Raw genomic sequence first — 25,804 nt, 5'->3', positions numbered from 1 at the left:
TTTTAGTAAGGTGCCATTGACCTCTCATTGAGGTCTTCATTTGAATTCCCCTAATTATTGGCGAGCTCGAACATTTATCGTTCTCGAGAACCAGCTTTCAGATGGGTCTGCTTTGGAAGTCGAGACGGGAGGACTTCAGCCAGTCCAACTGCCAGACAGGACAAATGAAACCTCTTTTCTTACATTTAAGCTTTGACTCCGCCCTCCCTTATCTCCCACCTTCCCCCTCCTCCGAGAGTCCTTTGTGTGTGTCAACGGTCCGAGAAAGAATTCGTCATCTGCAAAAGGCCGGCAAAACACTGTCTCCCCCAGATATGTGCATATCTGTGCATATCGGATGTCTGATTTCAGTGTTTATTGAAAAGAGTTCCCGAATGCTGAACGTGCGGGGAGTCCCTGGGACGCTTTCTGCAGGCGGGGCCTCGCGCACTCGGCTTTCGACTAGCCCGCCTGGCTCTGCCCGCGCCGCCGTCCGGTGGATGCGAGTGACGAGCGTTTGCTTCTGCCTGTCCGCACCCCCCCCCGCACTTTTTTTTTAGCCATAGCTATGGTTACCACGTCTCTCCCCGCCTCCCTCCACCTACCAAGAAGACGACTGCTGATTGGCTGTCTGTCACCAAGGAAGTCGGTCATTGGCCCCCGCCGAGACCGGGCGCTCCCCCTTCCCCTGGCTCCCGGGTCTCTTGAGGAGCCCAGGAAGGAGGCTCCGTGGTGCCTAGTGCCGACGGGCCGGGGACTGCCGGGCCGGGGCTGCGGCGATCGTTCGCGGGTCATGTCGGCCGCCCAAGGCTGGGACAGGAACCGCCGGAGGGGAGGAGGCGCCGCGGGCGGCGGCGGCGGTGGCGGCGGAGGTAGCGGGGCCAGCGGGGGCAGTGGGGGCAACGGGGGTCGGGTCACTGGCCAGCTCAACCGCTTCGTGCAACTCTCCGGGCGGCCGCACCTGCCAGGTGAGTCGTGGGACCTGGTCCCGCCTGACAGCTGGCGGGCGGGACGGGGAGGTGACTGCTCCCTTTTCTTTTCTCCCGGGGTTTGCTTCTCTGGTTTGTTTTATTTTATTTTAATTTTTCCTTAGCAGGCCCCTCGTCTGAGCGGAGAGGGGCTGGGGATCAGAGAAAAGGGAAAAGGTGCCTTTGAGGTCAGGAGGGGAACAGGAATACGGCGGGGAGGAGGTGGTGGAAGAGGAGGAGGAGGAGGAGGTGGAAGAGGAGGAGGAGGAGTGGGGGGGGGGGAGGAAAGTGTTGTTGTTTTTCTTTTCTTTTCTCTGTTGAAAGCACTGTGCTGAGAGTTGTGTTTTCTTTTTCAAAGCAGAGGCCGCTGTCTTATTGACATTCCCAAATGTTTCGCTTACCAGGTTCCCCCCACTCCCCCCCCCCACCAACCCCGTGTCTCTTCTTCTTCCGCAGTTTGATCTGCTTTAAAGGAAGACCTTGGGTGCCTAGCTATGCAAAATTAATCTTTAAAGGGTGCTTAAATTGAGGCGAGAAGAGGAAAGAGCATTCCAAAGGATGATTTATTTATTTATTTATTTTTTTATTTCCTGGTGAAAGCCACCTCTCAGTGTGTGTGTGCTAGGTATTCTGAAACAAGGAAGGAGGGGGAATGGGGGTTGGGTGGTGGGAAACGGGTAGGTGGGGAAACTGCCTTGAGAATTAGGGAACAACGAGTTGATTTATGAATGGTTAGGAATGTCCAAAGACGGAATGGATAATAGTGTCGGGACATTAAGGGGGGGGGGGAGAAAACAAAAGACCAAGGATGTAGTTAGTGAGGAAAATTAAGCTGCAGCTACATTGACAGCTGATTGAGAATGGGGAAAATAGACCTCGTGCCATTACTTCACGTTTTGGGCCTAAAATTCCCTGTCCTTGAGTTCAGATGCCTTAAAAAGAAAAACCAAGACAAATGGAATTGATGTGAATGTCAAGACAATTTGAAAGAAGTGCCTTTGTAAGTGAATCTTAAGCGTAGGAGAAGGAAGCAAGGACTCCATTCCTGCACAGAATGACATGTTTTATTGGCAAGCTTATTTTTACCATGATGAGAACGATCAGGAATGATGTGTTAATCATTCACCATGTTTTCTGTGAATAATGTTGAAGTTGATTTTATTAGTGATGTTATTTGTATCGCTGATGTGTTTTGAGAACATGATGGTTTGTGAATTGTTTTACTTACTATGTCTTGTATTTATAAGCAGGAGTACAAAATTGTTATTTGATTAATTTGAAGGTAAAGGGAATTGTGCATATTCAGTGAGACAATTGCTTATGTTTGTGATACGGTTATTGATGTGTGCTAGAAATGCACGGGAACCCATTTATACATGCCTTCAAAATGAATATTAAGGCATTTTTAAAGAAATATAATATACAGTACCCGGAATTGGGTTTGGGTTGACGGCATAAGTAACTGGGCATTCTTAGAATTGCTGACTGTGTGATATTTAACTTGAATAAGAGGGGACAGGTATCTGTTTTACACCCCAAATAAATAGCGAAACGCTGTTTTGAGCTCAGAAGATACATTTTTTGCCTGCGACTCACCAGACTGCCCTCTACTGCTGCAATCTTTTAGGTCTTTGATCTTAGCTTAATTATGTTGGGACTCAAGCTTGGCATTCCCAGACTCCAAGAACCTGGACAGGGTACACTTCCCCAGGGCCACCACCTGATGGCAGTGGAAGCCATGTTTTCTATTAACGGGCCTAGGTGTGGAGCTATCTCTGCATTCCCTTAGCACAAAAGGCCAAGAACAGCCATTTGTCCAGAGGTAAAGACAAATGTGTGAAAATTCATGCACTGGGGTCAGAAAGCCTCTTCTTTCTGCACCTTTCCCCCTTTGATACTTTATTCCTCCTTCTCCAAGTAGGCAACTGCTGACTTTTTATTCATTTTAGAATTGGGAATGTTTGGCGGGGGGGGGTTCAGCTTTTACTTTGAATTTCTTCTTTACACCTATCCTTGATTTTCTTAATGATTGTCTCAGAAACCACTCCCCCCCACTCGATTGAATGATTTAATTTTAAGATATTTTAACAGATTTTTAGGCCAAAGGGAGGGTGAGCAATGTTTAGGACTGTTTTATTCATGGTTAATCCTGAAGGTTAAAACAATTTTTTTTAAATAGCAGAACTACTTTTTTTTTTCCGCCCCTCCATCAAAGACTTCCAGATATAGAGCACCTGGATCCTTCCTTATTCTTTGCGTCCTTCACTTCTGTCTGGCCCCAGATGAAATAAAACAACACCCTGGAGTGTGTTCTTTCAGTAATAGCATCTTTATTCATGCAGCTATGCATCTGCTTCAATATTTCCCTCTCCTCTACATTTTAGATATAATCAATCACCAAAGCCTGTTTTAATTTTTTCTCTAATTGTAGTCCATGCCATTATCCCTTGCTTAGGCCTCTCTGCAGTAGCTTCTAAGCCCTCCACCTTTACCCAGACTATTTCCTGCAGTGCACTACTGTTTTTGCAAGCACGGGTCCATTTTCCCCTTTGCTTACAGTACTTTGCTAGATCTTTGTTGTTTTTAGGATAAGCCAGAATCCTTCATCTGGCATCAAAGTCACAGTGTGGTTCACCCTCTTTCTTACTCTCCAGTTGTCATTTGTCATATTCATTTGCTTCTAAGAGCATCTTTTCCCTCCTCCTTAGACATACCATTACCTTTTCCGCCATAAGGCTACTGCAAATGCTGTTCCATCACCAGGACCCCTCTCTTTCCTCATTCTGTTCTCATCATGTTTCTGCTCTTGGTTCTCTGATTGATCACGTTCTGTTTCTCAAAAGGACCTCCTATGATGCTTCTGATCTGTTTTCTTCTCCCTGTACACACTCATAGTACAATGTGGCTCTCTTTAAGTTTGTCATTTGCATGATTTTTTATTAGGCGCAATTAGTTTTCATATATTTATATACACATATGTATATATCATGTGTGCATGTAAATTTTGTATATGGACATTTCATACATTTCATATCAGGATTACCAAATCATAATTCTATATATGTGCTTTGTACACATACATACAAACATAGATTCTTAAATTTAAATTAAAACATTATCTTTGTATGTAAGCAGTTAATTTCCTGTGAATTTGATGAGTGTAGCCCTTTTGACTCTAGACATATGGAAATAAAAGTTCTTAAACATGAAAAATAAAGAACTTGATCTTGTATCTGTAGTGACAGTGCCGATGAAACTTCGTGAAACACTGTGAAACAACTTCTCACTTGTTCCCATAATTGCAATAATGATGTTTGTCCCATGAGACCGAGAAATTCATAATTTCTTTCTCCAGTTATCTACCACTGACTGTTTCTGTACACCCAGTAAAGAATAGAGAACAGTGCTATTTTTGTAGTTATGTAGAAGTAGAGTTCAGGGGCAAGAAAATCATGGGGATAAGACCAAAACCCATTTTGCTATCATTATTTAATAATAAGTCTGTTTAAATACTGTGTGTTAGGTGGGAAAACAGTTAAACACTGTTGCTAATGTGAACTGGAAAGCTAGCAAATCAGAGAAAAAAAGTGAACAATTACTAAACTCTTAAAATTTACACCCAATGTTTATTCATGGAATAAAATCCAAATGGTGCAAAAGATCACAGAATAGAGATTAGTTTTCCTTCTTTCTTGACTCTAGCTAATTGGCTTTCTTAGGAACAACCATTGATGTTTTTAGTGTGTATATTTTAGAAGAGATAGAGAATGTAAATGGCGGAGTAGGAGTGGAAAAATTAAATAAGTAAAAGAGTGGCATTTCTTTCTTCTGAATGAGCACTTAAAATGTTTACAGTTTTGCTAACATAAGTGATTGATACAATGAATATCTTGTATGCATATAACTTTGTACACATTGTTGTGTCTGTCCTTAGAATGAATTTCTAGAGGCACAATTGTTGGTTGTAAGTAAATTAGCACTTATGATTTGATAAATGCTGTCAAGTGACTCTCCATAGAGGTTCTGCCTTTTTATGTCTACTGTGATGTTGAGTGCTGCTTCATGTGTCAGAGGTCACAGAATAGTGGATTATTAAAACCTTTTTGTGTATGTGTATGTGTGTGTGTTTTGGGCCACACCCAGTGATGCTCAGGGATATTCTCTGGCTCTGCATTCAGGATTCACTCCTCGTGATGCTTGGGTGGCCCTATGAGTTGCTGGGAATTGAACTAGGATCCGCTGCATCTAAGGCAAGCACCCTAACCAATATCTGTAGTACACTCTAAGTTGCCTGTTTATTTATTTGTTTATTTATTTGCTTTTTGGTCACACCTGGCGTTGCTCAGGGGTTACTCCAGGCTCTTTGCTCAGGAATTACACCAGGTGGTACTCGGGGGACCATGCCAGGGATCGAACCAAGCTTGGCCGTGTGAAGGCAAACACTCCACCTGCTGGCCCTACCGCTTTGGCCCATAAGTTGCTAGCTTAATAGGTATATTTTCTTCTTTTTTCAGATATGTAGCCATAAAAGTCATGTTTGTTTTCCTTGTAGCATCTTATATTATCCTTTTATTTTTCATATATATTATTCTTATTTATTGGTGCCAGAAATGGAATCCAGGGCCTTTTGCCAGTTTGGCATGTCTCTACCACTACTGAACTATATCCCTTGCCCTTTTATTTTTTTCATATAGGAATACTTGTTTCTATGATTTTTTGTTTTATGGAAATTAGTGCCTACTCTTTGACATGTATTGTAGATAATTTTCAGTTTGCCATTTTGCTTTTGGTCTTATTGCTAGTTTATTTTTCAGTAAAAATTCAAAAAATAAATTTTATAGGGGGACTGAAGAGATATCTCAGCTGAGCATGGACTTTGCATGCAGGTGGCCCAGGCTCAGTAACCCCTCTACATGCTTCTTTGAGCATCCCAGAAATAACCACTGAGCACAGAGCAGGGAGTAGCCCCTGAGCACTGCTAAATGTGGGCCAGGAACATAAAAGAATTTTTTGTGTGGTAGTTTTTTGGGCTACACCTGCCTGTGCTTAGGGCTTATTCCTAGCTCTGCTTTCAAGAATCTCTCCTGGTGGGCTTTGGGGACCATATGAGGTGCTGGGTATCAAACCCCGGTTGCAGGTACAGGGCAAAACTTTTTTTGCAGGAGGCTGCCTCAGCGCTTCTGGTGGGAGTGACCCTGGACCCAGTGATGCTTGGCCTAGTTTGTGGGCATAATGGTGCAGTGCTTAAGCCTTTGTTGCACAGTGTGGTGTTTGAGTGCCACCTGGCTATGCTTTGGGGCCCATATCATGCCAGGGATTGAACTCAGGACCTCACACAAACTAGGCACATGCTCTACCTCTTGAGCTTCTCTCCAGACTCCTAAACAAAAACACTTTTTAGAGTCATCATCTTTAAATTTTAGGTGTCGTGTCATAAGAAAGAGCTTCTGTTTTAATATTATTCCTAATTAAAAGTAAAATGAAGGGCTGAAGCAGTACTACAGCGGGTAGGGACATTGCTTTGCAGTGGCTGACCTGGGTTCGATCCCTGTCACTATGTAAGGTCCCTTGAGCACTGTTAGGAGTGATCCCTGAGTAAGCTACAAGCACCACTGGGTGTGGCCTTATGACAATTTTTTTATGGGTATGTATGCTGCTTTTGTTTATAATTTGGGAGTATTACTTTTCTCCTTCATTGTTCGGTTTACCTCTTTGTGCCTGATGTGGCCATTTTCTGAATATAATCCTCTCATTGTTTCCCAGAATTAGCTCTTCAGGCTTCTCTTTCCAATCTCGTTGGTACTTTTTTTTACATTCATTTGTACAGATTGATTTAGAGATGATTGATATACTTTTGAGGTTTGATCTCTATTCCAGAACAGGGCATATGTATTCATTTCTTTTTTTTTTTTTTTTTGCTTTTTGGGTCACACCCAGCAATGCACAGAGGTTACTCCTGGCTCATGCACTCAGGAATTACTCCTGGCGGTGCTCAGGGGACTGTATGGGATTCTGGGAATCGAACCCGGGTCGGCCTTGTGCAAGGCAGACGTACTACCCGCTGCGCTATCACTCCAGCCCCTGTATTCGTTTCTTGTTCAGGTTTTTGGTTTTTGTCCTTCAGTGACATTTAAGTGTTTTCTTTTTTTTGTTTTTGTGTTTTTTTTTTTTTTTAGTCTAACTGGGGGATGTGTCAGTATCTGAAGTACTTGCTTTGTGAGCATGTGTGTGAGGGTGAGTTTGTCCCAGGTGGTTCCCACGTGTGGCCGGCATGGTTTCTCTGACTCTGCTCTCTGCCACCCTGGCACCATCTGGCCACACCCAGCCAAGTGTATGTGAGCGCCACAACTAAAGTGTGTCAACCACTGCCTGCCCGCTTTGAGCACCGCAACGGAAAAAGATCTGTGACCGCTGATCAGGACCCCTGCTCAGTATCTGTGCGTGCTCCTCAGCGCCCCACCCTGAGCACCTCAGCCAGAGTGTGTGAGCCCCACCACTGAGCAAATGTGTGAGCCCTGCAGCCAGCAAGGACCTCGGCCACGGGACTGCACAGCGCCCTGCCCATCGCCCCGACAGTGGCAGCAGGACCAACCGGGGGGTGGGGGCTAAACGTCTAGAAAAAGCTCGGTATCGCATCTATATTTTATGATACTGATTGTAAATGGGATTTCTAAGTTCTGTCTTTCAGGGCTTGGCTATGGACTGCTCTCATTTCTGCACATTAATACTGGATCTAGCCACCTTTGGAATTCTAATACTATCTGTAATGATTTTCTGGTTGTTTGTCCTTGAGTTTTGCAGTTGAATTATCCTTTCACCACCATGTAAAGAGACTTTTTTTTTTTTTTTAAACAGTGACTTTTTATTTTGGTCCTCATTCCTCTCTTCCTTTTGTTATGGTAGTTGTGATGACTGGGATCATACAAGGTTGTGGTGCTTGCTGGGGCTTGCACAACTTACCGGGGTGGTACTCAAGTACTCTTTGGTTGCAGGGCTTGCTGGAAGCCACGTACCTGGCTGTGGTGCTTGCACAGTTAGTTGCAATGCTGGAAGGAGGTCACACACTTCATTGTGATCCCGAAAAGCAGTGCTGCTGGAGTTACACATGGTATTTGGGGCAGTGCCAGGAATTGAATTTGTGGTTTTAGACCTGCAAGGCAGGATCTTTGGGGTTCCCATACACTTTTCTCTGTCAACATGATTTGGCAAGTATTTCCCCACGATATTACGGAGTAAGATAGCTGTGAATCTTTGTGTTATTCCTGACTTCAAGGAGATGCTTTTAGTCCTTGCTTATATTTAAGATTAGACCTGGCTTTCGTGTAGATGTGTGCATGTTTTACCACGTTAAAGTAGTCAGCTGTTATTTTATAATATTTTAGAATATGCCTAGTATGCTTTGTTCAACTTGTCATCCCCATCTGTGGGGATTACAGAATTTTTCTTTTTTATCTATTGTGGTGAATTGTACTGTAGGTTTGCTGTTCCTGGACTGTCCTTGCATGTTCCTGAATTAGTACACTTTGTCATGGTGTTTTAAATGTGCTGCTGGGTTCTGAGCTTGGGAAAAGCTCCTGAGCTTGGGAAATTTTGTGATTTTATCTAAGCAAAATTTCTTCATAGTTTCTCATGTTTCATCTTTATTGGATTATGACAATTTCATAAAAATGATGTTAAAACTTGTTTTTGTTTCGTTTGTTTTTGGGCTACACCTGGTGATACCAAAGGGGTTGCTCCTGGCTTTTCACTCAGGAATTACTCCTGAAGGTGCTCAGGGGACCATATGGGATGCTGGGAATCGAACCTGGGTAGGCTGCGTGCAAGGCAAACGCCCTACCCTTTTTACTCTCTCTCGGCTCTTAAAACTTGCTTTTTTTCTATGCTGTTTGTCCTCTTTCCCTCTCTGGCTACCTGGCATTGAAGGTTTTGGTTGAACTTAAGGTGAAATCATTGGGCCTTTTGCTTTTTGCAAGGGAGAATAGTTCTCTGACAGTTATCTCTACTTCTGCGATAATTAGGTTCCAATTTCAATCTACTTGGGGAAGCTTTAATAATTTATGTTATTGATAGTTATCTACTTCTATGATAATTTGCTTTTAATTTCAACCTACTTGGGGAAACTTTAATAATTTATATTGCCCTAGAAAAAATTCAGTTTGTCCACATTTTCAAACTCATTTGTTTGAAGATGGTATTTAATGATTTAAAAGGAATTTCTTGTGACTGTGCCTGTAGCACTGTCGTAGTACTGTCCTCCCATTGTTCATTGATTTGCTTGAGCAGACACCAGTAAAGTCTCTATTGTGAGACTTGTTGCTGTTTTTGGTATATCGAATACGCCACCAGGTACTTGCCAGGCTCTGCAGTGTGAGCGGCATACTCTTGGTAGCTTGCCGGACTCTCTGAGAGGGATGGAGGAATTGAACCTGGGTTGGCTGCGTGCAAGGCAAATAGCCTACCCGCTCTGTTACCGCTCCAGCCTGTGATACAGACTGTGACTGTATACAGAATGATACAGAATGATCATGATCATGATACAGAATGATACAGACTGTGACTGTATCATTGCATTATTAAGTATCACTTCTGTGTATGTGGACCTTGCCCTCTTTAGCTTGTTTATAATCAGCTCTTGGATGTATTTTTTCTCTCTTCTCTCCATTGTGCGGTTGGTGTTGACTGGGACTTGCACACTTGCTTGGCTGTGGTGCTCTCTAGGGACCACATGCCTTAGTGCTTACACCCCGGTGTGCGAGGGGTGGCACTCTAACTCATACACTGGGGTTGTAGTGCTCACTAGCTGTGGTGCTCACAAGGATCACATTCCTGGTTGTGGTGTGCGTATGTTTTTAGTTCTGCTTGCCACAGGCCATGTGCTTTATTTGTGCCTGCACACATCAGGCTGCCGTGTGCCCACTGCTGCACAACCAGTAAGATTCAGGGTCACACTGCACATGTGGGCAGAACCTGGGATTGCGCTTGTGACCAATACTGAAAAGGTTGCCACCAGACGAGATCTCAGCCCCTTGAATATTTTTGTTGTTTTGTTGGGTGCAGTTCCCAGGTGCTCTGGGTCTCTGGCTCAGTACTCAATCTTGCCCTGTGGTGTGGGGCTTGAATCTGGGGTTCCTGTGTGCAAAGTTTATTTCAGCCTATTGAGCTTATCTTCCCAGCCCCCATATTTAAAAAAAAAAATTCTTTTTTTTCTATTCTTTTTCCTAGTTTTTACTCTTTCTCGTCGTTTTCCTTAAGTTTATTTTGTTTTCCTTTCCAATCTTCTAATGTTGTATGCTTATAATATTCTTTCCAGGTGCTTAAATTATAAAATTCCTTCTGAGAATGGTTTTAGTTTTGTCTAGAAGGTTATAGACTTGTTTTTGTAGTTTTCTAAATATCTTAATGACTCTTTTCTTTTTCTTTTTTCTTTTTGGACTTTTGGGCCACACCTGGCAGTACTCAGGGCTTACTTCTGCCTCTGTGTAAAGGATCACTCCTTTATCATATGGGGATTATATGGGGTGCTGGGGATTTAACCTTGGTGATCCGTGTGCAAAGCAAATGCCCTCCCCACTGCACTATTGTTCCTGCCCCCTTTAAACTTTTTCTTGATATTTTTGTTTAATAGCTTTCTTGAGTTGGAATTCGCGTAGCTTAGAATTTGCTCATTTGAAGTATAAAATTCAGTGATTATTAGTATATTCAGATATGTGAAGTCACCCCATTAGTCAATTTTAGAACATTGTTATTTCCTCACGAAAAACCCCAAATTCTTTAGCTGTCACTCTTACCCTTCTGTTCCTTCCTCCTAACCTCCACCTTGATTCAAAGCAGTCACTGATCTCTACAAATTTCCATTTGGAATTTTCTCTTTGACTAGGATTGTATAGTGTTTGGTCTTTTGAGACTGTTTTATCTTTGCATAAGGTTTTCAGAGATCATCCAACTATGATAGTTATCATTGCTTCCTTTTTAAGGTTAAGTAGCCTCTAATTGCATTTTTGTTATTCATTAATCCATTGGTTGACATTTATAACACACCTTGGGGGTATAATAAATAATGCTGCTGTAGTCATCTATCTTTGGATTTTTTCTTCTCTTAGGTATACACCTAGGATGTTGCTGGGTCATGTGGTAACTCCATGTTTAATCTTTTGAAGAACTGCCAGAATGTTTTCTAAGGAGATGGATTTTTACATTCTGCACGAGAATCCAGTTCTCTTTGCCAACACTTGGTAGCCTACTTTCTGATTCTGGCTATTCTAGCGGTTATGAGGTAGTATCTCATGGTTTAAATTTGTGTTTCTTTGATGACATATAGTGTCAGCCATCTGTTTATTTCTTCAGCTTAATTGACATTGAGCATCTTTGCATGTGCTTGTTGGAATTTTTATTCCTTTTCCTTCTTAATCTATTTGTAACTGAGTTGTAAGAGTTCTTTACTTACTCTAGCTCAAACCTCTCATCAGGAATATGATTTGCAAGTGTTTTTCATGTTCTTTGATTATCTTCACTTTCTTTGACATTTGTTCTTAATTTTGATAAGTGAGATTTACTGTTTTTCCTCCTTTTTTGTTTCATCTTTTATCTTCATATGTAAAAATCCTCTTCCAGCTGGAAAGTTCATGAAGATTTATTACTGTGTTTTGGCCTAAGATGGCTTTTGACCCTAAGCACTTCACCACACCCTAAAGTGCTTAGGGCTTGCTCCTGGCTCTTTACTCAGGGATCACTATTGGCAAGCCTGGGGGACCATATGCCTGGGGATCAAACCCTGGTTGGCCGTGTGCAAGGCAAATGTGCTAGCTGCTGTACTAATCTGCCCCCTGCTTAAGATCTTTATAGTTTTGCTCTTACATTTGTGTTTTTGATTCAATTTGAATGAATCTCTGTATCTTATGTTAGGTTAAGAGTTATCTCAGCTGGCTGTCCAATATCCTAAGCACCATTTATTGAAAAACTATTCTTTCCCCATTGGATAGTCTTGGCATCCTTGTTGAAAATCAATTGAGCATAAATATATAGATTTCTTTCCAGAGTCTTGATTTTATTCCTTTGATCTTTATATCTGTCCATGTGCTGACTTCATTCTGCCTTAAGTCCTGTGGTCTGTTTAAGGGAGCACCACGCACACCAGTGCTCAGGGAACACCATGTGGTGCCAGGACCCAGTGGGGGCTGCTGTGGGCTGGTAGTTGCTTCCTTCCTGTGCTGTCTCTTTGGCCTTCAGTTACCATTATTTTATAGCAAGTTTTAAAGTCAGAATGTTTGAATTCTTTAACTTTGTTCCTTTTAAGGATTGTTTTGACTCTTCTGGATGCTTTGTCATTCCACATAAATTTGAAAATCAGCTCATCAGTTTGTATGCAGAGCTTGGCTGGGATTCTTACATGCATCACATTGAATCTGTGGTTCAGTTTGGGCAGTATTAACATTGCAGTAATGTGAATTTCTATGAACATGGGATGCTTTTCCATGTGTTTAGAGCTTTAGTCCTTTCAGCAGTCTTGTTCTTCTACCACCATGTTGCAGTAGTGTTTGTGTTCTTTTATGCTACTTCTAGTCAAATCTTCATTTTGGTGCAGGTATTGTTTTTGTTTTATTTTATTTGCTTTTTGGGTCACACCTAGCGATGCTCAGGAGTTACTCCTGGCTCTGCACTCAGGAATTACTCACAGTGCTCAGGCAACCTTATGGGATGCCAGGGATCGAACCCGGGTCGGCCACGTGTAAGTCCTACCCACCGTACTATCTCTCCAACCCTGCAGGTATTCTTTTTATCTTTCATTCCTTTTCTGTTCTCTTTCTACTGATTATTTCATCTCTTTTATTGTGTGTCTTCTTTACCTTTTTATTTTAGGCCACCGGCGGCGGTGCTCGGGAGCTATTCTTAGCTCTGTGCTCAGAGGGGAGCCATATGCTGCTGGGGATGTGTATCTTCTTTAAATTAGAATCTTGTGTTTGCTACTCATGAAACACATTCATTCTGGCAAGGTCTTCGATTCTCTGTCTCCTTCCTCCACCACGGCTAGAAAATGAGTACATGCTTATTATTAAAATTTGTAAAATGTTGAAATTTTAAATAACAAAATCATCATTAGTCATTCTACTTAAAAACACCTATAGCAACATTTTTATGTTTTACTTTTTTCCTTGAATAATATAAAACAGTGAGTTATAATTATTTTTGTTCCTTCTGTTTTTTTTTTTTTTTTTGGACCTCACCAGCAGTGCTCACGCTTACCCCTGACTCTGTGCTTGGTCAGGGATCATTCCTGGAGGGGCTTGGGACCATTTAGGGTGCCAGGGAACAGCATACCTGCTTCACTATCTCTTTGGAACCCCCAAAGAGTGAATTATGCCTTTAAAAGTACATTAAGAAAGTAGCAGCTATTCTCTTACAGCAGTTCTTTTATTTTGGGCGGGGGGTACACCTTGCGATGCTCAGGGCTTAATCTTGGCTCTGCACTAAGGAATGATTCCTGATTCGTGATGGTGCTTGGGAAACATGTGGGATGCCAGGGATACAACCCAGGTCAGATGTGTGTAAGGCAAGCCCCTATTTTCTTTTCTTTTCTTTCTTTTTCCTTTTTGGGTCACACCCAGCAATGCTCAGGGGTTGTTCCTGGCTGTAGAGTCAGGAATTACTCCTGGCAGTGCTTGGGGACCATACAGGATGCCACGAATCAAACCTGGGTCGGCTGTGTGCAAGGCAGACGCCCTACCCATTGTACTATTGCTCCAGCCCAAGCCCCCAAGTATTTTCTATACTTGGACCCTACACGGGGTTGGAGTGATAGCACAGTGGGTAGGGCATTTGTCTTGCACGCGGTTGACCTGGCTGACCCAGGTTTGATTCCTCTGCCCCGCTCGGAGAGCCCGGCAAGGTACTGAGAGTATCTCGCTCACATGGCAAAGCCTGGCAAGCTCCCCGTGACATATTCAATATGCCAAACACAGTAACAAGTGTCACAATGGATACATTACTGGGCCCACTCGAGCAAATTGATGAACAACGGGAGGACAGTGACAGGGACAGTGGCCCTACATGAATAATCATGTAGGTATTTCTCCCCCTACTTGGTGTGCTATTTGACCTCTTTTCTTCACAGCCAAACTTTCAGGAGGGAAAACAATTGTGTTGTTTATTTGAATTTCTTTTTTTCATCTGTTGCAGTCTCACTTCTGCCTCAGTTGTTCTCCACTCACATGCTCTTGCTGAGGTAATAATGTCCTAATCCCTAATAGCCAGATCCATTAGATATCTCTTAGTCTTCACCCTAACTAGTTTTGCTGAGGTAATAATGTCCTAATCATTAAATCCATTAGATATTTTTTAGTCTTCATCCTACCCAGCTCTTCTAGATGTTAATTTTGTTATCTCCTGTATTAGATTTTGGGAATAAATAATCGAAGTCTCTATTCCTAAATAGCTCTTGGTTATCCTTTGAGCTCTTAAACATACTTATTTTCTCTTGTATGCCCCTTAGTAGTTGCTATCCAAGAGTATATGTTTCTTTTCCTTTCTTGGTCATGTTTTCCTGCGTGATATTATTAAAATCCTGACAATGCCCAGATTTGTCTCCTCCAAGACCTCTTTTGCTGGCTTGTGTGCCATTGGTTACTAGATACTACTCATGTCACCACCTTGAATTCAGCTTGTCCAAAACCAGTTTTATCAGCTTTCCTGCCAAACCTGTTCTTTCTGTGCTGCTTATTCTAATAGTTTTCTCATCAATTTAATGACTCAGGCAAGAAACTTGAGACTCATATTCAGTTCCTTCCCTTTATTCAACCTTTATCCAGTTGCTCACAAAGTCTTATCCTCTTCCTTTAATAATTTTTTTAAAATAGAAAGACTGTAAATTACAGAATTATAAAAATATTTATGATTCACTTTCAGGCATACATTGTTCCTTTGACTTTGAACTGAGATTGCCAAGCACTCAAGGAAGAGGGGATTGGGGGAAGGAAAAGGCGAATCAGAAGTAACATGAGGACAATAGTGAGGGTGTTTGGCACTTTAGTGTGGTGAAGATGCAGTAGCTTTGTACAATGAAAACATAAACATTAACACTCTTGTGACCATGTTACCTCAACTGTAATTAAAAAACAAACTTCCCAAGGCTGGAGAGATAGTACAGCAGGTAGGGAATGTGCCATTGGTAAGGCATTTGCCTTGCAGGAGAGTGACCTGGGTTTGATTCCTGGCATCCCTTATGGTCCCCTGAGCCCTCTAGACCCTGAGCACAGAGCCAGAAGTAAGCCCTGTGCACTGCTGGGTCTGGCCCCAAACCTAACCTAACCTAACCTACCCGAACCGAACCGAACCGAACCAAACCAGTTTCCTCCTTACCCTAGCTTTTGCTTGAAAGAGTACTCTCTTGTACTGGAACTTAGGCTGAATCGTATCAGGTAGTTGTAGCAGAATTTGTGCTTTGATTCCATGCCCTCCTGCCTTTCATAACATTTTACATTATTATGCTAACTCTGTTTAGTGCCTTCAGTGAGTCATTCCCATTCCACTTGAATTTGCACAAGGTTTATCTCTTTTAATCTCTCTCCTTTAATAGCTGAGATCATGAAAGCATTAACTGTCTTCACTGCTTTTCCTACCCATCAGGTCTTCAAAATAGCTTTTGCTGAAATCACAAATGACTTGTGTATGGTTATAATCAAGTGGATGGTTGTCAGTTTTTATCTTAGTTTCTCTTTATTTTGAAACATCCTTTCCTGTGTTTCCCTGATAATGGATCTGTTTTTTTGTTAATATGTGCAGTCCCTATTTAATTTTGGTTTGGGGGCCACACTTGGATTGCTCTCAGATGGTCCTCAGGGGGTTGATGCCTACAGTGCTCTGGGGACTAGATTGGTGCTCTAGTACCCAACTAGAGGTTGAACGCAGACCTCCCATATGCAAAGCATCTGCTCGGCCTTTGAGCCATCTTTACAGATGCCTGATCTCTCAGCTTTTTTTTTTTTTTTTTTGCTTTTTGGGTCACACCCGGTGATGCAAAGGAGTTACTCTTGGTTCATGCACTCAGGAATTACTCCTGGCGGTGCTCAGGGGACCATATGGGATGCTGGGAATCGAACCTAGGTCGGCTGTGTGCAAGGCAAATGCCCTACCCGCTGTGCTATTGCTCCAGCCCCTGATCTCTCAGCTTTAATCTTTGTTGATCTTTCCTCTTTGTAAGGTCTTAAAAATGGGAATCTTGATCCTATGCCTCTTTTTTCTAATTTACTTTAGGTATTTTTTCATATCCAAGTTTTACATTTCCATTCATATGCAGATAAGGAGAGGCAACTTTGTAACTTCTACCCAAATCTTTGTTGAAGGCCATACTTCCTCCATATCTCTATCCATATGCCTCATAGTTCTCAAATTCTTTGTGTCTGAAACCGAATTTTTGGCCTTTCTTTATTCTAGAGACAAAGTAAGCTATTGATTGAAGTATGGGAAAGATATGATATGACTTACATTTTTAATTTATTTGCCCTACTCCTTTTTTTGGATTAGGGGTCACACCATGCAGTAGTAGATAGGAGCTGGGAACTCTTCCCAGCGCCACCTAGTGCCTCAATGCTTAGTGCTCAGTCCCTGGAGGGCTATCCCACCAAATTTACAGTTTTCAATACTCCTTCCAGCTGCTACTGGAGAATGGCTTGTGAGAAATGGTAAAGTAAAGCATGATGGGTAAATAGTTTAAAAAAGGTGAAGATGGGGCGACTGAGAGATAGTACGGGGAATCCCTAGCACTATATGCCCCTGACTCCAACTATTGCCGTGGTAGTCCTGGAGTCCCCCCCACACCATTGGTGTGGCCCTGAGGGGTCCCTGGCACCACATAAGACCTGAGTTGAGCTGCCTACTCTGGTTGGCCCCTGAGCACTGCATGAGAGGATGTCCTGCCCCTCCTCTCAAAGAAATAGGATGGTGGGGCAGGAACGTTCCTTAGCATGCATGATCCCTGGCATGGCACAAAATTAAAAAATGATGGGGGCTTGGATTAGAGAATAGTGGTAGAAGTGGGGAGAAGGGATTGATTATGAGATATATTTTGAAGGCAGCATTGACAGGACTTCCTGTGGAATAGGAAGAAAAAAGGAATCAGGATGGACTTCTGTTTTTATTTTGAGCAACTGGATAAGGCTGGAGAGATAGTGTAGTAGGACACTTGCCTTGTGCACGGCTGATCCAGGTTTGATCCTTGACACCCCTGATGGACCCCCATGCATCTGCCAAGAGTGATCCCTGAATGCAGAACCAGGTGTAAGCTCATTGAGTGTGGCCCGGCCCCCCCCCCCCCAAAAAAAAAAACTGGATAGATTATGGTGTCATTAAATGAATGGAGTAGATTAGAAGGGGTGGTGTTTTGGGGCTGGTAAAGCATTCTAATGGGAGGGTATTAGGAATATGGCTCTTTAAAGTGGTATCATATGTCTTGCATGTGTGAGACCCTAGTTGGATTCTGACACTATCTCCTACCCCTATCACCACCACCACTAACAACTCCGGCTGTCTTGGCAATGACAGGATGAGATGCTTATTGACTGTCAATAAAAGGATAAGGGAAAGGCAATCTTTTTTTTTTTCCCCTTTATTTTATTTTATTTTTTTTTTAAGTTGTAGATTTACAATTTTTTGTGCTTTGGTTTCAATTATACAATGATCAGATACCCATCCCTCCACCAGTGCCCATTTTCCACCACCATGGATAATATCCCTCCCACCCCCATCCCCCCATCCCCCCTGTCTCTGTGGCAGGGCAATCCCCTGTGTTCTCTCTCTCCTTTTGGGTGTTGTGGTCTGCAAAAGAGGCATTGAGTGGCAAACATGGAAAGGCAATCTTGATGTATAAATCAAACTCAAGGGCGTGGGGAAGGCTCGAGTTATAAAATTTGGAATTATTAACATACAGATGGTGCTTAGAATCATTGGACTGGAGATCAAGGCATATTGAATAAAAATAAGGGCAGAGGGTGGTAACTCATGAAGGTGAGAAGGAGAGAAGGAAGCAAATTAAAGTCAGTAAAACAGGAGGAAAACCAGAACTTCTGAAGGATTTTGCAGCCTCCAAGAGCAGAGCCTGTTTCAAGGAGCAGGGAGAGTTACCTTGGCAGATATGCCTCAGAAGTTGTATCACATCAGTTTCCAAAGTGGTGGCTCTGTATAGCTATTACAGTACTGTGACTCATTTCATGAAGGTTGGTTGAGAGACTGGTCTCTTATTTTTCTATTGGGCCTCTCAGCTGGTGCTCTGGAGGTCTGGGGCCAACCTACCCAGGGCCTGGGAATGGTGCCAGGGATTACCCGGCCCCCCTGGTGGTGTGATCTTTTTTTTTTTCCCTTTAGTATTTTTTGTTTTCTTTTTGGGCCACACCTGGTGATACTCAGGGCGTACTCCAGACTCTGTGCTTAGGAATCACTCCTGGCAGTGTTCAGGACCATATTGGGTGGTTGGGGTTGATCCCAAGTCATCTGCATGCAAGGCAAACATCCTACCCACTCTACAACCGCTCCAGCCCCTTCTTTACTATTTTTAAGCCCATAATTCCATTGACTGTTACCCGGATATCTGTACTGGCAAGTTTGTTGAATACACAAAGGTTATATTCTCTTAAGTACATAAATGAGGTTTCAATCATTGAACTCATCCTATTCAGTATCTCCATATTGTTTTCTCATTAGTTTTTGAAACTGAAAATACCACATAACTGTATGGTAAAATAACATGTTACATAAGGGAGACGAAAGTCTATCTTACCTCCTGGATCAATAAGGGGGTATTATTTAACAGATAATTTCTGCTGTCTCTCCAAAAATTGAGTTTGTACTTGTGCATACAGTTCTATGTTATCTTCAAAGTATTCTTTCTGCAGCTTAAGAAGACCCCACTAAAACATATTTGGGAGGGTTGTTTTGTATTAACATATTTAGAATGATCCGGTTCTTCGTGGCTGAAAATTTTGTATTAGGTGGCTGTACCAGCCATCCAGTTGTTAAATATTTAGATTGTTTTTGGTATCCTGCTATTTAAAACATTGCGGCTGAGTACTGCCTGAGTGATTAAGTATTTCCACTTGCTCTTAGTATGTGTGTTTTAAAAGTTCTCTTTGTTACAAAACTTAAAAATTCATGCATACTTTTGCCTTTTTAAAAATGTATACATTAATTTCATTTAATTTTCACTACCCTTGCCTTTTTGTTACGATGGTCGGAGTTCACACACACTTGATCGTATGTGCACACACTTGGGTTGTATCTTTTGCGCAGGTGTGTGCTGAGATTTGCAGTTGTGTTCATTTACCTTTCGGATCCTGGTCGTGGCACTCACACATCTGGTTGGTCGCATGGTGGTGAAGATCACTTTGTTGGGTACCAGGGATCCCAAACTGGCAGTGTTGCTGTAGTCATTCTTGTACATGGTGGATATAATGCTAGAGATCAAACTTATGACCTCATGCTTGCAAGGCAGGTGGCCCTTTTCTCCCTGGCTCCCTCGTGATGCTTTTCTTTTGTTCAGCTTTGCAGCCAGCTCATCTTGAAGCCCTTGGGTCGTATCCCCATGCCAATATTATTGACTCAGCACTTCTCTAAATGTTTCTTGTAGTGAGTATTGTGATTGTCACTTTTCGTAGAGAAGGAAGCTGAGACTGAGAGAACAGAACCTTGTCCATGGCATGTGGCTAATTGTGAGAGACAGAGCAGCATTTGGGTGCAGACGGCGTGGATCTTAGCACCTTGCTGTCTTCTTTTATGCCCCCTGGCTTTCCTGTTCATTCTGTGATTGCTGAAACTCAGGCCTTGGCTGCTTCAAGTGGACTATTTAAACAATGTTTTTCTTATTCCCAGTTTCCCTTCCCTAGTCCATGTAGTCCATGCTATACTCTATATACTAAAATAAGAAAAAAAAATATATATATATTGGGGCCACACTGAGAAGTGCTCAGAGACTACTTCTGGCTCTTTGTTCAGAGGTCATTCTTGGTGCTCTTTGTGTTTGTGTGTGTTTGTGGGTGTTGGGGGTCACACAACCTTGTGGGGCTGGGTTGCACTCAGCTTGCACTCGGCCCATTGAGCTCCCTGTCTGGCCCCAGTGGGCGTGTATTCAGCACAGTGAGTACTCTCTCTGGTCCCAGAACAAAAGTAGCCTTCCTAAAGTAGAACGCTGCTCACAGTTCTCTTACCACATCAGAATTTTTTTAATTGCGTTCTGCTATATTTAGAGTCTAGTCCAATTTTGTGACCTTCTGTTTCATATTTGCTACATGTCAATAGATTTCCTTTAAGCTTTATGAAAGATGCAAACATGAGTTGTCTGTAAGATTGAATAGTGGAATTAGAAATATGATGAATAGCGAGATATCAGATAGTCTTGGGTGAGAAATAGTCTTTGGAATTGGATGGTGCTTTTTCTTTGTTTCTCTTTTGACCCATGGTAGCTCCTGCCATATGGTTTCACCAACAAACTGTCAACTTGGTTCATTTGAATCAGATGTATAATTGATCAAATGCTAACCACAAATATCTTGCTGTCACATAAAACAAATTCCATAAAGCACAATCACATAAACCTGCCGCAGGATATGACATTTCTAATGTGCATTCCAAACTTGAACTTCAGAGAGAAGGAAAATAGTTTTTGGTTTACATATACACGTAAATTTGAAACAAAACATTGAAGAGAGTGTCATTAAATTTAACCATTAATTTTAATATTCCAACACCATTAAATTAATTAAATTAATTTAACTCCTTGTGAGCCTGGAGATTTTAGTAACAAGTCCAGGCTAGCTTAGTGGCTTTTAACACCTGCCTTGTAATTTAAGACCAAGAGTTCGATTTCTAGTACTGCCCCAGGCTCTGGTGCAAGTCCTCTTGGTTCTGTCCTTTAAGCCTGGCTGCTCTGCTGTCTGTGATTCTTGGTGCTGCAGTTTGCATTGAGCACTGCAACCAAAGAGGCAGGAGCACTGTGATCAGGGTTTTGCCTTGGTGAGTTCTTCATCCAGAAGGAAGCCGAAGGAGTGAGAGACGGTGTCAGCACAGCAGCCAGGGCTGCTGCCCTAGGGAGCAACACAGCCAAGTGGGTGTGTGGCCCATCCTCATTGCAACAGAAATGAAGGGAAAAGATAAAAAAAAAAAAAGGATGAAAAACAGGGTGAAAACCAGTCAGAGAGAGAAATACCTTCTTAAAGCTGCAGTCCAAAGTTTTTCTGCTCGGTAGTGGTTTTAAGTCTAAAACTTACCTCTGAATTTATTGAAAAATAAAAGTTTCAACATAAATGTTTCATGTAAAATATGATTTTTGGGAAAAATTTATTTCTGAATATAGTGCTTCATGCAGATGTCTTCCTAGAAATCATGCCCTCCTTGCAGAATTCATATTGGAGATATATTTGGTTTTTAGGGGCTGGAGCGATAGCACAGCGGTAGGGCGTTTGCCTTGCACGCAGCCAACATGGCCGACCCGAGTTCGATTCCTCTGCCCCTCTCGGAGAGCCCGGCAAGCTACCGAGAGTATTCGATATGCCAAACACAGTAACAACAAAGTCTCCAATGGAGACGTTACTGGGCCCGCTCGAGCAAATCGATGAACAACGGGAGGACAGTGACAGTGACAGGCCACAACCAGTGGTACTTAGGGCTTACTCCAGCCTCTGTGCTCAGGGATCACTTCCGGAAAGGCTTTGGGGACCATATATGTTACCAGGTTTTGAATCCAGGTTTTGCCATGTGCAAGGCAAAAAGTGCTCTACCTACTGAACTATTGCTCTGGCGTTGATGTATTATTTTAAATTAAATTTTTATAAAGTTGTTCACAGTCATTAAATTTAATATTCCAACACCAGTCCCACCACCATTACACCTTCCTACCACCATATTTTGAATGTTTTCACTTCGATCTCCAAACCCTGCCCCCAAAACAGGACCTAAATAATTTATTTTGTATTGCTTATTATAAATAATTCGCTAAAAATGATCCAAGAAAATTTCCTTAGAGGAAAGTGTGGAAGATTATTATATTTCACCCTGGAGCCATTAAGCCCTTGTATAAGAGATTACTAACATGTTGTTAGAGATTGAGCCTTGTGTACTTATATATATATTTTTTTTTTTCTCCTCCCCAATATTGGTTGCTTTCTACTTTATACCCCCTCAGATGTGGTGTGCGACTCTTGGTACATCAGTGGTATAGCGTATGAGATGTTGTTCCAGGAGTTCTAAAATTTTAAATACGGTTATACAGCTGAGGTTAATTTGATTTAACTTTTCTTTTTTAACTGAATGGTGACTTTGGGTCTGGAGACATCTCTGTGGTGTGTTGCTCTTGTGTTGCTCTCTTGCAAGAGATTTATTTGTGTGTCTCTGGAGCATACTGTTAATGAGCTTATATGGTGCCAGAAGCAATTCATGAGCGTGACTTCCAGGCTACTGGAAGCACAGTGAGATGGGAGGAGTTCGCCCATTCCTGATTCTTTGTGAGCCTGGAGATTTCAGTCACAAGTCCTGCATTACCTGGTATTTTTGGCTACCAGAAGCTCTGATGTGTTTAAAAAAAAATTTTTTTTTTTTAGATTTTGGAGGGCCCTAGAATGGTACACAGTACTTACTTCTGTTTCTGTGCTCAGGGATCTCTCCTGGCAGTGCTTGAGGTACCGTTTGTGGTGCTGGGATTTGATTGGAAATCAGCTATATACAAGGCAAGCATCTTACTTCCTGTATTATCTCTCTGATCCTTTTATAAGTATTTATTTGGAATTTAAATTTTCTTATTTTCTCTACTTAACAGTATTATTACTGAATATTTAAAATAGCTTATTTTAAATATTAGACTCAAAAAATCTTAGACGTCAGATATTCAAATTTTATTGTTAAATGTTGTGCTGCTTTGCCACTTTAGCCTAGCACAAACATTTATTGCTTTTCGTCAAGTCCAGGTTATTTATTTTATTTTTGGGCAACACCTGACTGCGTTTAGGATTTACTTGTGGCTCTTCACTCAGGGATCACCTGGCAGTGTTTGGGGTACCATATCTAGTGCTGGGGATTGAACCCAGTTGACAGCAATGGATCCTATAAACCAAATAACAGAGAGTAAACCGGATATTTGTCTCTCAGTGTACTATGATTACTTCATTTTACATGTGATGGATGAAAAGAAGTCTTATCAGACTTTCATTTTTCTTTCAATGAGAGAAGAGGGGCTGGAGCAATAATGGGGAGGGCATTTGCCTTGTATGTGGCTGACCCAGATTCTATCCCCAGCATCCCATATGGTCCCCTGAACTCCACTAGGAGTAATTCCTGAGTGCAGAGCTGGGAGTAACCCTTGAATATCACCAGCTGTGAGAAGAGAAGAGGCTGGAGTGAAAGGAAAGAGGAAAATGAAGCATGGCAGGGAACCTAATCAAATTTTTGTTTTTTTTACCCTTTGTTGTGATGACTGGGGTCATGCACAGGCTTGGTTGTCGGTCTCCTCTGAGGTCACACATGTGCTCTGTGGTGGTGCTTGTGCCCTGTTGGTAGTAGCATGTACTGAGGGTGTTCAAGGCGCTTGTGGACCTGTTCCTGGGGGTTGCACTCCTGGCTGCCATGCTCACACACCCATAGTTGGAGGGGGCTTGCTGGGCTGTATTTGCTGTGTTTTGCTTGCTTGGTTTTGTGCGGGAGAATTTCCTTTGCTTGATTCACCTGGTTGTGTGCAGCCCTGGGACAGCCAAGCAACATAACCTTGTACTTAGCGTGTGGGCATCTCTGGGAGCACACTCACAGCTTCACAGGCACTCAGGATCTCAGATGCTTTTGCTGTTAATCCAGCCCTTGGCCCCATGGCAGGAGACCTTGCTGTGCATAGGGTCTCTTCCTGGCTCTGTGCTAAGGCACATGTGACTCTGGCAGTGCCTCTATGCCAGGAACTTCAGCTAAACAACAGAAATTGCAAAAAAAGAAAAGAGAGAGAGAGAAAAAGAGAGAATGAGAGAGAGAGCAAAACCAGCAATTTTCACTTCTTACCATTTATTTCTCTCTGTTCAAAATATTTGCATTGGTTTATAAACTGAGAGATACTTAAAAATAGAATGCTTAAAATAACTAAAACGCATGTGGTCAAAGGCAGAAGATAAAATAACTGGTGTCTAGGAGGAAAATAGTTGCCTTTCCCACAGAGGAACGCTGAGACTCCCTCCGGAGGAGGAGGAGGAGGAGGAGGAGGAGGACAGGAGGACAGTCGGTGGCTGCTCATGTCCTTACTCAATGACTTCTAAAGTGCATACATTTAAGATGGCAGCACAGTTACTGTTACCCATGTTTGACTCTTAGAAAACCCTGCCCCACTGGGACAAGGATGGTATTGCTTCTTGAGGAGGGGAAGTGTGGTGGGGTAGTAGGACATAGTACCAGAATCTTGGGTGATCAGAGCGACTTCTTTGGGAGAGCAGGAGAGTGGGCCTGGAGTCGAGAACCACTGCCTTTCTATTCATTTATTTATCTAGCAGATATTTGTCAGGTGCATCTTTTATGCACATTTCCAGGTGTTGGCTTGAATAGAGCATTACAGCATCGCCAAGTGGGTCTGCATCCAAACTGCCTGGGCTTGATTCCCAGCTCTTTAGTTGTTGAGCTAAGTCACCTTGTGCAAATCACTGAATCTCTCTTACTTTCCTTACTGGTAAATTGGGATCATAACAGCATCTCTTATCAGTAGCATCTGGTATTCCAGTTGTGGTGAAGATTAAATGAATTCTGAGAACAGTATTGTTACAAAGTACACTAACACATACACATCCTCATTAGTAGCATGCTAACTAAACCATAGCAGTACAGGTGGCATCGTAAATTAGAGTAAACTTACTGTAGTTTGTATATATTGATGCATGACATGTGTTGACAGTATTCGAGACAGTCTGGAGGCCTCCTTAGAATGCTCTGTACACATGAAGCATAACAGTATGAAGATAAGGGTTCAGATCTCATTCTGGGCTAGGGGCGTAGCTCAACAACAGCAGAGTACCAGCCTTGCATGCGTGAACCTCTGGGTCTGATCCCTGGAACTATAACAAACAAGGAACCAAAAACAGACCACCACACACCAGCAACAAAAACCCTACATCTCATTTTGAAAGGCAAAAGGCAAATTTTTTAACTGAGTGTCTTTGAGTGCTAGGAATAATCTAGTCAGTCAATAAATGATATCTCATTTCACAAGAAGAAATTTCCTGGGGCTGGAGTGATAGCACAGCGGGTAGGGCGTTTGCCTTGCACGCGGCCAACCCGGGTTCGATTCCTAGCATATGGTCCCCTGAGCACCGCCAGGAGTAATTCCTGAGTGCATGAGCCAGGAGTAACCCCTGTGCAAAGCCGGGTGTGACCCAAAAAGGAAAAAAAAAAGAAGAGAATTACTTATAAAGTGGTCACTGCTAACCCCAAGGTGTAAGTAAGTAAGTAAGTAAAGGCCCTCCTGTTGATCATCGATTTGCTCGAGCGGGCCCAGTAATGTCTCCATTGGAGACTTTGTTGTTATTGTGTTTGGCATATCGAATACGTCACGGGGAGCTTGCCAGGCCCTGCCGTGCGGGCGAGATACTCTCGGTAGCTTGCCGGGCTCTCCGAGAGGGGCAGAGGAATGGAGTAAGTCAAACAAATGTCAAGTATCTTCCATAGAAACGGTCCTCTGGGTGCACCAAGGAATCGAGTGCAGGCTGTGTTTCAGGCTTTCCTCGGGCTACTGGCACGGAGCTCTTGAGCTCTGAGATGGTGCACAACTCTGCAGCAACTCTGAAGACAGTATTTGCTTTCCTTTTGAAATGCTCATACCACGTGGCATGATCACTAACCAGAATTCTTAGGTTGCGTTATCT

The 25,804-nt window shown here is 42.6% G+C and overlaps 1 protein-coding gene across 2 annotated transcripts in view; it reads left to right on the top strand.

Annotated features, from left to right (window-relative positions):
• The first annotated feature begins 672 nt into the window (after positions 1-672).
• KLHDC10 (kelch domain containing 10) overlaps positions 673-25,804 on the top strand; it is a 66,851-nt gene continuing 41,719 nt past the window's right edge. For both annotated transcript variants that reach the window (XM_056118044.1, XM_056118045.1), the window contains exon 1: positions 673-947. In XM_056118044.1, coding sequence (XP_055974019.1) covers positions 773-947 — 175 coding nt within the window. In that variant the 5' untranslated portion in view covers positions 673-772. The remainder of the gene's footprint in view (positions 948-25,804) is intronic.

This window comes from Sorex fumeus, unplaced genomic scaffold (assembly GCF_029834395.1).
Source record: "Sorex fumeus unplaced genomic scaffold, SorFum_2.1 ptg000037l, whole genome shotgun sequence".
Classification (NCBI taxonomy): Eukaryota; Metazoa; Chordata; class Mammalia; order Eulipotyphla; family Soricidae; genus Sorex; species Sorex fumeus.
The sequence above is the reverse complement of the archived record's forward strand: the minus strand, read 5'-3'. Positions and strand labels throughout refer to the sequence as shown.